We start from the raw sequence: 14,933 nt of genomic DNA on the forward strand, positions 1-14,933 counted from the left end.
ACATGGACTGTATTGCATAATTATAAGAATATTTGTTTAACCTTTTTTTTCCCCTTAGTAGGAGAAAATGAGTTCAGCGGGGAAGAGAAGAGGAAGGCCGAATAGAGGCGGAGGAAGAGGACGAGGCAGAAGCGGAGGAGGAGGAGGAGGAAGAGGCAGAGGACAATGTAACAAATCTCATGCTGGTGGAAATAAGAAAGGGTCAAGCAAAACTTGGGATGATGGGGATGATTTTTGCTGCTTTGAGGAACTGCCAGTTGCATCCAGGTCATTATTATTCATTTTCTGTGTGACTAAGATTTGTGGGACACTTCAAATCCACTTTTTGAAAACCTTTGAATGTTTGGAAATGTAAAGAGAATAGGCATTCTTATACTTGGGAAAGTTTCCAGTTAACTTATTTTACATAATAAGAAACCTGGGTAAACAGCTTAGATTAAAGCACATACACATAGAATAACTTAAAAAGAAATACAGACAAATGCTCTTCAAATACTTCTTGTGTGTGTATTTATTCTCTTTCAAGTTAGCGCCAATGTAAAAGCCTCCCTTAACCTGTAAATCAGGGCCTGTATTTCTTGCAATTAAACAAGGGATTTTGCCACAGTTAAGCAGGTTTGGATAGTTCTTGCTGCATTTTTTGTAATTGTTGGTGTAGTTTTCATTGCAGTTAACCACTGAAGATAATGTTTCAGAAGAGAGTAAGGTGGAAACCTCTGAGTAGTTGTTATGCACAGTGAAATTATAGTGCCTAAATAGAGCTTTTAAAATGACCAGATTGGTGCTGAACTTTGCCTGTAATTGCTAGCTTTCAAGTCCCAGACGCTAGTTCTGGTCTGACCTTCAGGTGAGGGCGGAGCAAGTTAACCTGATTTCACACATGGGGGTAAGTGAGGTTTACAGAAATTAGTGAGCCATCAAATAAATCTCAGCATAGAGTAGTGGGATGTCTCAGCAAATGTTTGTAAATTTTAAAGTCTTAAGGCTAATTGAGGGAGGAGTTGGAAAAGCACAATAGGATTCAGGATCTCTGGCTCCAAACTCTGTGCTCAGTTCCCTGGGATTTACACACACTCTTCCTGCTGCTTTTGGCAGTGGCTTAGTGGCACTCTTTCTCTCTGGTACAACTTATTTTCACCACAGCAACTATATAACACTAGTCTGGAGCAGTCTTCTTACTGGCAAATAACAATAGATGGTACAAATTCTAGAAAGAAGAGTGGACAGGCCTTATAATCAGCTTCCATTTAAAATGTAAATGTTGAAAAAGTGAATTTTCATGTTAAAATAAAAATCTAAACTTACAGGCAAAGAGTTCTGCTTTGCATATTGAATTACCAGTCCTTTAAAGCTAACTTCTCCTCCTCAAGTTTTACGCTTCCAAGTTTAAAGCATGTTTTAATGCAAATGTATGATAGCTTTTGGTCTGCCAGAAAGTCTTTTTATCATATAATCTTAGTGTGCATGCATTATTGTCAGATTTTTTTTACACAAAATGTATTCTAGCCAATCTATACTTAAACATGCTTGGCTGTATTGTAACCACTGATGATTTTATCTAGCCAAATGACTTGAAAACACTGAGGATCTGACATAAGACCAAAAAAAGTGTATTTGTTGTTAAAGACCCTCCAACACATAAACAGAATCAAGTGTCCCATTGTGCCTGTGTGTTGAAGGGAGCCCTCACTTTAATCCTTCTGTTGGATTCTTGATGTAGGAATCTGATTAGTCTGTATAATTTCAGTTACATAAATAAACGTGGAATTTGTGTGTGGGTGTTTTTTTTAATTTTTAGAACAAGCTGCGTTATCAGAAGAGGGGAGCAAAGCAAACAGAGACCTGAAACGAGGATGCCTCTGCAGACCATACATATGACATCTGAGAATCAGCAAAGGGTGAAAGAACTCCTCCGAGAACTGCAGGGACAAGAGCTGGCTGCTGGTTCCGAGTTAGTTTAAACAAACAAAACCATTCCTGGCTAGATCAGTTTTTTTACGTGTGTACCTTTGCTTAGAGGAGAAATATTTTGCATGTGAAAGCCTCTAACCTTTTCCATCATTCACTGGGCACTGTTGTAATATGTAATGATGTGCCTTAAAGTCGGGAGCCAAAAAACCCCACAACTCATCTGTACTATATATTTCCATAGTTGCTATGTTGGAATAGGTTTCCTAAAAAAATTTCTTCCTTTCCTTTTGGCAAACTGGTGTGTAATATTACTGTTGCTATGAAATGGCTACTGTGTTCCACACCAGAGATCATTCCCTCACGGTAGCATTGTGTGGTGTCTGAAGTGCTTTGGGATTTCTTTAGATGAAAGGAACTATCCAAATGTAAATTGTTAGAAAATGTGCACCATTCTAATGTTTTTAAGCACTCTGATTTACCACCACTTCCAAAAGTAATTGCTTGTTCCTTTTTTCTTTAGAGTTGACTTGAAAAGCAGAAAATGGCTTTGTTCCTTTTTCTTTTTTGTTGTTGTTGTGCTTTATGAAGTATAAAGAAGTCCTTATTTTTTATTAACTTCAGAATGATCAGGAATATCAAATTTGATCTTCCCTGTTTTGCTGATGGTCATTCTTGAAGGTTTTTGATTTCTTTGCACTCCTGTAACAGATCCATAGAAATTCTTGACTTCTCTAGGAAATGTAGCCAGGATTCCTAAGTTGTGGACAAGAATTATTTTAAAAAATCATCATTTCAAATGTTTGCTGCGTACAATATTTTTGCTCTTGAAATTGCATTCTGCCAATTAGTGGTGGCCATAACTCAGTTATGTGTAATGTATAACATTTTAGCAGACAAGCTATTCTAAATAAAAGCAGCATGTTATTAAATTTTCCCTTTATTTGAAACACCATAATTTTGAATCACACACACACCCACCCCTAATTAAAATGTATAATGCTATTATTGATTTGATATCTCTTTATCAGAATGGCTGCATCAGATGGTGATGATGAACCTGATTATTTTGATGACGTGCTTTGCTGGTCAGCAGACGAAGAGATTTCTGAAGTAACTACAAGGATGGTTTCTGAACCAGATGAACACAAAATGGTGGAAAGTGAGGTGTCTTCATTTGCTGTGCATAAACTTTCCAGGTGATTCCGTTCATAATAAATAATACGCTTGCACTCCTGGAAACTGTACTTTAAGCCCTCAGTGCTTGGTACTCTCGTTGACTTCGGTGGAAATTCTGCATGCAGAGGACTAACAGAATCAGCCCTTTTGTGAATGCGCTTAAAATAACACTTAAATCATTCCAGTCTTGCAGCAGTAGCTACGTTTGGTGGTTTCAGTTGTCTCTCAAAGAAACAGAAATAGATACTGTAAAATCTAATATTCAGGATAGTCAATGGAAATGGAAAGTATTTGTATTCAATTTTGGCAGTTCCAATGGGCAAATAGCAAATATTTCTATACAACGTAGAATTCCTTTGTCATTATAGTTCACACAGGGTACCTTGTAAGCAGTCATCAGCTATTTTTTTGTATGTGGAAGCTTTCTATCTCTAAGTAACTAAACTTTTTCTGAAGAGTTGACTTTGCACTGTATGGTTTAATAATCCTGTAGCTGTCATGAGCTACTTTCTGAAATGTGGAAGGTTCACTGAATGGGTGAATCCATCATGGACTGGCTAAACAGTGGACTTCTGTTTTCATAGTTGCCAGTCTGGCACCTCCCATGAGCACTAAAATTCTCTCAAAATATTTCAAACAAAATAGTAATGATGTCTTATTCCGTATAAGCTTATATTAAATTAGTTTAATTGAATAGATCTGCAGTTACTTCATATTTCATTGCTTTTTTGTCATTGCCTTTTGCAATTTTTTCCTCCATTCTGCTGTAGGTATGGCTTTGATAATGAGCGCTGTCGGACAATTCTAAGATCCTGCAATGGTAACATTGGGGCATCCTTGGAACACTTGCTGTTGCAGTGCTTTTCAGAAAAATACGGAGAGAGGATGCAAATCTCAGAAGCAGCTGTTCAGGCCAGTATAGAAGAATGCTTGGAACAAAGGCAAGAAGAGGCTTTTGCTCTCCATTCAATCTATGGAGAAAACTTTGTAGAAAGAATTAAAAACAGAGTTTGGATATTTGGATTGGAACTGGAGCACCTAACAAATAAAGTCAGCAAATCCAAACAAAGGGATAGTGCTGCCAAAGATGTGGAAAAACAGACTTTAAATAAAGTCTGTAAATTTTACCTTCAAGGGGGCTGCAAGTTTGGCTCAAGATGCAAATTCCAACATGAGACTCCTCCAAAGCACCTGCCAAGAACATTACAGAATTCTGTGGATGACGCTCACCTCAGATCTAATGGCGATACCTCTCCTTTGTACGAACTTGAAATCAGATTTCCTGAGGATAACAAATACCCATATCAGGCACCCATTGTGGCATTTTATTCCACCAATGAGAATCTACCTCTGGCTTATCGTTTACACATTGCTGAATTCCTCTATGGAAAGGCCTTGATGTCTGCAGAGGCTAATGAACCAGTTGTGTATTCTTTAATAACCTGTTTAGAGGATGAATCAGAAATAACTGAGTTACTTACTAATACTTACCACAAGTATAGTGTCCCTCCTATGTCCCTGCTGGACATGCCCTCAACAAGAACCCGTACAGACTGTCATAAACAAGCGTTTCCAGATAGTTCACCTGTTTCAAATTGCATGTCAGAAGGTAAGGACAGTGTCATAAAAGCTTTTGTTTTGATGGTGGGAGTACGGTCTAGAGGCTAAAGCCAAGGTTGGGAGTGAAGGTCAGACTGCTTGTCCCAGTGCTTCTGTTACTGACCGATTTTGAAACATTTAAAAACTTTAAAAATTCCTAGGCAAAAAATAGAAAGACTTCATAAAGCTGGAGTTAAGGCTGAGCAGGTGTTTCACCCAGTTTTATAACATTCCTAATGATATCTCTCATTTGTAAAATTGCTCCATACTGTGGAGCAATGTGGATGGATTACACAGGCAGTAACTATAAGCAGAGAGAGTCGTCGGACCACATTATTGGTCACAGGAGTGGCAGTCGCCCTGTATACGTAAGGCCTCGTGGACATCCTGGATAATCTTTTGAAGATTCACGGCAGTGTCACGGGAAAGTGTCGCTTTTTTTCACAGAATACGCATGGCTGCTGAGTCCCTCTCAAACTGCTTGGACTCTTCCAGCAGCAGGGAGGCAGAAGCCCTGGTCTCAGGCGCATAGTGCATGGCGGTGCCATGCTGGAGCAGCACTCTGGGGGCGAGCGGAGCAGCCTGTTGTCTGCTAGGCACACTAGCCAGCAGTACTGCTGCTTGGAGTGTGTGCTACAAGCCGCACTGAGCACAAGGCTGGTGGGCACGGATGGCCGCTTCTGCCTCCCCGTGTCCTCCTCCCGAGGCAATGGTGATTCACGTGCCAAGCAGTGGCAGCGCTGGGTGCTGTGCCTCACATAAAACAGGCCACTGAATCTGTTCCTCTCTCCTCCCCTCCACAAACTGCATCCGTTTTTTTTCAGGCAGCAGATAAGTGGAAACGGGCATCTTCATGCACTGGTCTTGTGCTCAGTGTGGCTGTGTGTTCCACGTGGCGGCAGCGCTGGCTGCTGTGCCTTGCATAAAACCGGATAAAACCAAGTCCCCATCCAGCCTGCTGTCCGTCCTCACCCCCGCCCCCGTGCTGCTGCTGCTGCATGCAGCAAGCTGCCCTGAGCACAAGACCAGCTTGTGCGGATGCACCTTTCTGCGTCCCTGCTGTTGGAAAAATTGCAGTGTTGATTTCTGCACAGTCTGTGAAATTGCGATGTGCACAGGGCCTTACCTACAAATAAAGACTCTATTCCAGTCCTCTGTCTGGAACTACTCATAACTTTCCAAAACTCAGTTGTTGAGATGGAATGTTCCAGAGCTGGTCTCTTCTCTACGGTGAACTTTCTTGGGAAAAAAACTCCTACACCATTCTTTTTGAGCGCATGGACAGTGGCAATGTGACCTTCCCATTACATTTTAAAAACATCTAAAAACAAGGTTACTCTTTTCAACAGCTCAGATGTAGATGTGGCTGGGTTTCGGAAACTGAATCTTAGTCTGGTTTTCAAATCAGTTTTTTTATGTTATAAAACATTTGCTTCTAGCTCTGGTAATGTTGGATCTTAAAACTTAGGGCCAACTGGTCACTTGGTGTAGAACTGCTTTTTTTGGACAGTGGTCCAGGACTGAATATAGGAAGTCCCAGGCCTCAAACCAGTGTGCGTCTCAATCTCTGCAGAGAGTTGAATGTTAAGATGCTTTTTTCTGTCTCAAGTCACAGAAGAGTCTGAACCTGAGAATGATGACGATGAGGAGGAAGAGGAGCCTGAAACAGTTATTGTGGAGAATGAGAGTTATGTGAACCTCAAGAAGAAGCTTTCCAGAAAGTATGACATGCAGGCAAAGTCTGTGTATAATGAAAATGTTAAAATCTGCAAGCAATTCCGAATAAAGCAGGTACAGTGCAAAAAAAAAAAAAAAAAAGATCCATTTGTATTCTGACTTTGTGATATTTATTTTAAATGACAAACTGCCTCTCAAGCTATTCAGCTAAGTGCAAAATTAGTTATTTTGCTAGGAGATAAGATAACAGATTGTTTAGAACACTTTCATCTACAGTAGAACCTCAGAATTCTGAACACCTCGGGATTGGAGGTTGTTTGTAAATCTGAACAAAACATTATGGCTGTTCTTTCAAAAGTTTACAACTGAACATTGACTTTGAAACTTTACTATGCAGAAGAAAAATGCTGCTTTCCCTTAATTTTTTGAATAGTTTACGTTTAACACAGTACTGTACTGTATTTGCATCTTTTTTTATTTTTCTTTCTATACTGCTGCCTGATTGTGTACTTCCGGTTCCAAATGAGGTGAGTGGTGATTGACTGGTCAGTGCGTAACTCTGGTGTTCTTAACTCTGAGGTTCTACTATATTGTTAGAAAACAGATTAGACTTCTTTGCTGGATAACTGCAGACGCAGTTCTACAGCTAGGTTTATAAGGAATCGGTCCTTATACTTGAGAGCATAAACAAGAATAACATTTCCTGCTGTACTGTGTGTGCACAGTTAATTACACTGGAATTTTACACTGTTATTAGTTAACATTTGTAGTAGAATAGAGTCCAGTGGCCCCAACTGGTTTGGGTTGCGTTGTGCTATGCAGACTTTAATGGTATGAAGAGCTGGTCCATGCCTTAGAGAGCTCAGAATCTTAAATAGCTTGAGAAGTATACTGAAGTATAATATATTATATATATAATATACTTCAGTATATTATACTGAAGTATAATAATTTCCTTTTGAATTTTAATAAGGGGTGACTTGTTGAGTTATACTGCTCCACAGGACTTCATAATGGGACTTCGGAGTGTAGAAGCTTTGTTTTGCAACAGTTCTGTGCTTGTCTTTCAGAAAAGGAAAATCTGCTTAAATTGATTCTTCCCAGCTGTCTGAATGACAGTGGCTCCTTATGACCTGAACTGTTTAGGAAGCCATAACTTATCTATTATCAGATGCTGTGTAGATCACGTTTTTGTTAGGCCAGTGGTTCTCCAGCTCTTTAATTCCGTATACTTACAGTAGAGCTCTTCTCATGATCCTCTCCTTCCTATTATCCCAGGCCTACACTGCTTGCCTCTCAAAATGCTCCATTCTGTGGATCACCTGAAGGTTCTGCCTGCAGCAGGTGATCCTCAGACCACAATTTGAGAACGACCATTTTAGACATTTGTAACACCATTGCAGGCAGTAAGAGCGCTTGAATTTTCATGGATTTGTTTCTAATTTTGCATTATTTAAAGAAGAGGCTGATTTTCTTTGAAATCGAGGTAATACGGCGACCAGTATTCTAGTAAATTTTACTGCTTTAGCAATAGGTGTTGGCCAGAATTGTAACTCGTGCAGTTGCAGAAATGCTACTGTAGCCAATACACTGCATGTGAGAGTTTCTCTTTTGGAAATCCTTACAACTCCTGTTAGGCAAAGTTAACAAATCTGTAAACTTCCCCGATAGAAAATGAATCATCGGCATTAGAAGATAAGACCATGTACTATGGCAGAGTGCATATGAGAGAACAGGAAGGAAACACTATATATTTGGAGTTAATGGAAGCTGGAGGTATTTGGCACATTTGAAAAACATGCCAGTTTGATTAAGAACTTAAATATAGCTTAAGGGTGCAATTTTCAAAAGTGCCTACGGGGTACTTTGGGCCCCCCAGGTTGAAAATATTGGCCTAAGTTTCTAGCTTTTATTTGTAAAGATAAATCTTCCCGATGCAAACTGAATATAAACAAATGCAGTTTTGTCTCTCTGCTCACAGCTTTGAAAGTTGCAAAATTTTGACCTTAATATTTTTATAAAAGAAATCTTAAAGGCTGCAGGAATTGATGATTTGGGCCCCCATGCTCGCCACAGGAAGCTTTCCACTTACTATGAGAGAGTAAACTTTTTTAAACCCTCCTTTTACTTCGTGCAGTTTAAGGAAAGATTGCCTTACATAGCAACTGTTGCTAGATAAATTCAGGCTAAAAATAAGGTGTACATTTTTAACAAGCAATTAACTTTTGGAACAACTTACTAAGGGAAGTGGGTGATGCTCTATCACTTGAAGTCTTTAAATCAAAATTGGATGACTTGCTAAAAGGTATGCTCCTGCTCAGCCACAAAATATGGATTTAATGCAGGAATTACTGGGTAAAATTCTATGGCGTGTGCTATGCAGGAGGTCAGAGTAGATCATAATTCTCATCTGAATCTGTGAATCTAGGGCAGGATTTGAGGCGCGTAACCAAAGAGATCAATTTCTCTTAATTATGTTTGTCAGTCTTCTAGGCACTTCCAGTCCATGTTGCAAGAAAGACAGAATCTCCCTGCGTGGGAAGAAAGAGAAACCATTCTTGATTTGCTGACTAAGCATCAGGTGCTTGTTGTGAGTGGCATGACTGGGTAAGGATGCGATTTACACACACCCTTCTAGTTTCAAACGATACATGGGAAGGCATATCTAAAGTTTAATTGTACAGTCTGTGTTCTGCAATGATCAGGTGCTCGGGTACATAATTCATTGATGTTAAATTACTTCAATCGTAGATGAATTTTGAATTAAGGAATTTTACATGAAGTGTGACCCAAACTAATAAAAGCAAGGAAATACACATTGGAATCCAACCTCCTAACTCATTCTGACAAGACATTTTTTTAAACATTTAATTATTTTTTTTGTCATGCAGCTGTGGGAAAACCACTCAGATTCCTCAGTTTATTTTGGATGCTTCACTGAGGGGTCCTCCAAATAGGGTAGCCAATATCGTATGCACTCAGCCTCGCAGGATCTCTGCCATTTCTGTAGCTGAACGCGTATCCAAGGAGAGAACAGAAAGAGTTGGGATTACTGTGGGATACCAGATCCGCTTAGAAAGTGTAAAGGTTTGTATGCTTTGCCTGTTTTTTCATCTAGTTCTTTTAAACTGTGTGTATTAGCTGTAAAAGGTGCAGACTGGCTGTCCTAGAGATGTAGTCCTTTATCCACAAGATTCATACAGTATGACCAGAGCAGTGTGAGCTTCCCCATGCTACCTTGCCATTTTGCCTCGAGCCACATTGTCAGGCACGCCTTCTAGGATGAGACAGCGGTAGCAATAGTCTTAGTGTATGTTCATTGGGTAGCCTCCCTGCAGAGGTGGCCGACAATGAAATCAGCACTGATAGTGGGTTTTGTGACCTGAACACTTGTCCTCTGGAAACTGGACTGAAATCACTTTCATTAGTCACTAAGCCGGAATCAAAGCCTAGCACTTCAGTCCTTAGTGATGTGGGCAGAATTTGAGCTAACTTCCTACTAGTGACATTCTGTCGGACATCCATTCCCCCTTTTCTAACATTTTTCTTGGATAAAGCAGACTTAGTATTTTAAAGCTATATCTGCCATTTGATTTCTCCTGTCATCCACATTTGACAAATTTTGCATCAATACAAATTGCAGAAGTAAAGTCAAATCTAAAATAAAGACTGTCAAAGATCTGAAGCTAAAAAGTTGATTGAACAAAATCTAAAGTAAGTTTTGAGTGAAAAACAAAACAGATCAGTTTACAACTGTTTTGCAAAAGGTTTGATTTTTAGTTTGTTTTGTCCATCCCTTCTTAACTTGAGCCTTGCAATTTTAACCTTGCTCTTTTTTTCTGTCCCTGATGTTGACCATAATTGCAACACCTTTTCATTCTGTCCCATAGGGCAAAATATGCATCACTCATGAACGATTCTGTAATCCTTCATTAGTCAATCGAATAGAGACCAGAAACACAAATGGCCAGCCCTCTTCCTCCAGAGCCAGTCCCATCTCCCTTACAATAGCTCTCACCTTCGTTGATGGAGACAAATGGTCAAGTGTTTAACATGCAGCTATGGAAGCAGGAAAGATTTAGATGAGATAGTGTAGATATGTCATTGTCCTCTTGCAAAACGTCTCTGTGATAAGGACCGGATAACTGCATTTAAGTTGAATTAAGGGTAAGGTGAGAGGAAAAATTGCTTGCTCCTGCTTGAAGCAAGAAATGTTCAGGTTGGACATGCGTGCCATATGGCAACCTGCTCTCGCTAGACTTTGTATTAGGAAAGCTGTTAAACTTTTAAAATTCCACTGAACGTTGTGTGTCCTTGCTTACTGTTCCAGTCACTGGCTACCAGATTGTTGTACTGCACGACTGGAGTGCTGCTGAGAAGACTAGAAGGAGACATGACTTTACAGGGAATCACCCATGTTGTTGTTGATGAAGTTCATGAAAGAACAGAAGAGAGGTAAGTAGTTCCTTTTTCCATACCTGAAAAGGAAATACATGAAGGTGAGCACTGAGATGACTGAGTAACAAACTACGAAAGTCAAAGGGCCTCCAGCCAGTGTGATGGGCTTCTGGCAGTACTCTGCATGCACGGCCATATGGGAGAGTGTGGTTACTGCTCCTGGTCTTTCTCTCCCTGGAGACTAAGGGATTTGTTTGTGCTGTGGCAGCTCCTTGAGGAGAAGGCACATCGGTCAACCCTCACGCTTTCAGTCACATTTTAAGGAAAGTTTTAGGATGGGACAGGAGGGACAACGGAGGTGGGTTCTTTAGGTCACTATCTCTTCCCTGTTTCAGCTTGCTGTCCCCCAACTACACTAATTCTCCACATGCTGCCTCTGGAAGTCCTAAAGACCCCTCCCAAGTAGAACACCCCAAATGGGGCTCGCCCACACTTCTGGGCTTTCCCAGACCAGGATTTCCTAATTCTTCCCCCTATCCTAATCCAACCTCTCCCAAACACACCCCTCTTACCAGCTGGTAAGGGGCTAGGCCTGTTGGTAGCTCTAAAACCAGAGAAGAAGGGATGGGGGGCACTCCTTAAGATCCTCCACGCGAGATGCTTTTAGTACTACCTGGCCAGCTACAGCTATGTGGATGGTCACTGGGTAAGTTTAAAAGCATTGGTCATCCCCTGGAAAGCTCTGTACGTCCTGGATCCTGCCTGCCTGCAACCACCGCTCTCCCTACAACATACTGACACTGCTGTAGTCACTGGAGATGCTCGAGCCTCTTCATTATAAAAGAGAGGGGGCTGCTGGCAAGAGCGTTCCTTGGGAGGGTCCACAGGACTGGATACCCCTCCCCTCCACCTCGCTTTCCCCCAGTTCACAAACCAGCTGCACTTGATGACCACCTAGGCCTCCTGCAAAAGCTATGTACTTGACATGTTTTTTGGTGAAGATGGTGGGAATGCTTCTATGGGGAGAGGGGCAGAAAGGGGTTGTCTGCTGCTTTGATTTACTGGCTGGCTGAGTTAATTTGTGTGTGTGGGTTATTTAATATTGTTGGGTGGCGGTTACTATGTTATCATCAGCTTAATTAGCTGTTAGGGCACCAAGAGCTTGTATTGCTTAAATCTAAGTAAATATACCAAGGAATCCAGACACTCTGGAAAGGGACAGCAGAAAAGTAGGTAATTGTAACCCAAGGTCACTTACAGTAACTTACCAAATTCCTAGCTAAAGGCCATAACCAGAGAGGCACTATTGTGAGTACAGCTTGACATGGTGGTATTGCCATGCTGGTGGAGACCCCAGGAAAGGGAGCAGACTAGAGAGAGAAGAGATTTGGAAATTAACACTGAAGAAATTCAGATGTCTTTTGCTTGTTTTCTTCAGTGACTTCTTGCTGCTGGTTTTGAAGGATATTATGTTTCAGAGGCCAGACCTGCGTATTATACTAATGAGTGCCACCTTGAATGCAGAGCTTTTCTCTCAGTACTTTAACTCCTGTCCAGTTATTAACATACCAGGTGAAGAACGGTTATTTTTTTATTATACATTACGAGTTATTTTACTGGCTTGGTTTCAGCTTAGTTGAGAAATTTTACAATGGAGTGGGGCGTGTTTCTCTGTTAGTGTATGTTACAATGTTACTTATGAATAATAGCACTGTTTAGCTTAGGGATAGAGGTTGCAAACAATGTCTGGTTTAGGGGTAAGGGTGTCAGGCTGAGGATTTCCCAGCCCCTGGCAGTGATCATACCGCAGGCTATAAAGGGCAGCCTAGGCATGAACCTAAAGAATAAATGTACCATTTGTTTATTTTTACTTTATAAAACTGCAAGTCTGTTTGCCTACAAGAATCTGTCCATCAAATAATGTACCATTACATATAGTTTGGCATAAGACCCACTTACAAATATGTAACATCAATATATTTTATGATGTTTGAGAAATATCATTGTCTTCTATTGACATGAGCTCAGTGCTATTTTTTGTTCATTTTCTATCTTTTAGCCGTGCATCTCTAGCAGGAGGCACACATTGCCCACACCAGGCAATTTCCGTTTGGCTCTCTTCCAGAAGCCACAGTAGAGCTCTTGCAGGCAAGAGGAATTCAGGACATATAACACTGGTCCTAGGCTGCTGTCGTACCTATGTGCATTCAAGAAGCCTTATTTTGTCTCTAAAAATGTCCCTCTTTCTTGGTTAGATCTCATTTCCGCCAAAGTCCTATTAACCCTGCTGCTTTATGGACAGCAGGCATTGCTGCTTAGCGCAACACCAAGAATACCTTCCTTTCTTAGGAACAGTATGCTGCATACACACCCATACCCTCAGCCCCTGCATTCTCAGTAGATCAAATACGAAGATGGGGATTTAGTTGCAGCGTTCACTAAATTCATTTAAAATATAGAGAATAGTAACGATTAAAATGCTTTGCTGCAATTTTTTTTTAAACTGAATTTGGTAAACAAGCAATTCATCTTTTTAGTTGGAGCCTTTTTTGAAGGTGACTTGCTCCTTTAGCAGATGATATTCCCCTGTAAGCACAGGGCCTGGATGAAGAGCAGGTGTTTGTAGCTAAACCCAGATAAAGCAGAGGTGATAGTATTGGACACGTTTCGAAGAGTTACGTTATGCCACATTGCCACTCTCAGTAGTGTGTGTCTGCCCAATTGTCCATGATTTACGTCCAGTTGTCCTCTTGGGCTTCCCATTGAGACTGGATAGTCAGTTAGCAATAGCAGCACAAAATGCCTTTTATTCCCTTTGGCTGGCCAGGAGATATTGTCCCATTCTGCCAGATGCGGACTCAGTCACAGATGTGACCTTCAGTATTGCGACATATTTATTATATGAGAATGAAACCATAACTACTAAAACTCCAGCTGGTGCAACACGCAGCAACCCACCTGCTGACTAACACAGGTCATTGGCTATCCATCAAATATCCGATCAAGTTAAAGGTGCTGGTCATGATCCTCAAAAATTTCAGAGACAGCCTGACCTTGCTGCAGTTCTCCGAATGATGGAATTTTCTATGACAAGGAGACCTGGAGACAGCCTTCTTGATGGTTGGCCTACAGCTCTGGAACTCCTACAAGAGCCAAGAATGGCAAGAAACTTTATCTGCAAGACCCAGCTCTTTGACATAGCTTCCGCAAAACAGGAAAAAACAGTCCCTTCCGTTCTGGTAAATGGGGAGAGGATCGAGTATCCAGGTGTACGTGTAGGCCCCCATTTGGATGTATGCATATTTATACAATGCTCAGATATCCCACTGAGCGTGATATAAATACCTAACTAGATGGAAATACATTGCTTCCTATAATTCTAATACTGCACCAAATTACCTTGCTACAGGAATCCTCTTTGTGTAAACTGGGTGAATGCCAGCAGTGTTCTTGAAAAACGTCAGCCATTTGTTCTGGACTGAGTTGTGTTCCCAATTGCAGTATAGTTCTAAAAGAATCTCCATAGTGCTGTTAAGTTCACGAAGGTGGGACAAGGGGTGAAGTGGTGAAACACAGTGTGAGAAATTGTAAACGCTAGCCCTCCCCTGACCTCCACTCCTGAAATTGTAGCTCGCATTTTGCTTTAACATTCTAATTTTTTTCTTTAGGTCGGACATTCCCTGTGGATCAGTTTTTTCTGGAAGATGTAATTGCAGTCACAAGGTATGAAATCATTGACCGCATTCTCACAAGTAACTGCCCTTTGGAATAGTTCCATTGTTGTATGCAACATAGTTGTTGCTGTGTCGGTCCCAGGATATTAGAGAGACTGGGTGGGTGAGACAGTATCTTTTATTGGGCCAACTTCTCTTGGTGAGAGCGTTTTCATGCCCCACAGAGCTCTTCTCCAGGCCTGGGAAAGGTACCCCAAACATCACAGCTTCATGCAAGGTGGAACAGATTGTTTAGCATAAGTAGTTAGGACATATTCTAAAGGACCATTCAAGCTTTACAATATGTGCTAACATGCTAAGAGTGATGTTACATTCCCAGCACTCCTACCTGCTCCTAGTAGGAGTGACAGAAAAGAGAAGTCAGGGCTATGATTAGCCACTCATATTCTTTATACAAATTTGTAAGGCATGCAGGTACCATGGTAATGGGCAAGGCAT

At 40.9% G+C, this 14,933-nt stretch overlaps 1 protein-coding gene across 3 annotated transcripts in view; it reads left to right on the forward strand.

The window, feature by feature from the left end:
- Positions 1-14,933, forward strand: part of DHX57 (DExH-box helicase 57) — a 35,519-nt gene that overhangs the window by 2,333 nt on the left and 18,253 nt on the right. For 2 of the 3 annotated variants that reach the window (XM_084625280.1, XM_084625282.1), the window contains 10 exons: positions 59-267; positions 1,799-1,951; positions 2,940-3,107; positions 3,858-4,696; positions 6,296-6,477; positions 8,849-8,970; positions 9,255-9,450; positions 10,694-10,818; positions 12,200-12,333; positions 14,430-14,484. In XM_084625280.1, coding sequence (XP_084481406.1) covers positions 68-267; positions 1,799-1,951; positions 2,940-3,107; positions 3,858-4,696; positions 6,296-6,477; positions 8,849-8,970; positions 9,255-9,450; positions 10,694-10,818; positions 12,200-12,333; positions 14,430-14,484 — 2,174 coding nt within the window. In that variant the 5' untranslated portion in view covers positions 59-67. The remainder of the gene's footprint in view (positions 1-58; positions 268-1,798; positions 1,952-2,939; positions 3,108-3,857; positions 4,697-6,295; positions 6,478-8,848; positions 8,971-9,254; positions 9,451-10,693; positions 10,819-12,199; positions 12,334-14,429; positions 14,485-14,933) is intronic. The other variant, XM_084625281.1, reaches the window with a different exon arrangement.

Source organism: Lepidochelys olivacea (genome assembly GCF_965140295.1).
Source record: "Lepidochelys olivacea isolate rLepOli2 genome assembly, chromosome: 3".
Taxonomy (NCBI): Eukaryota; Metazoa; Chordata; order Testudines; family Cheloniidae; genus Lepidochelys; species Lepidochelys olivacea.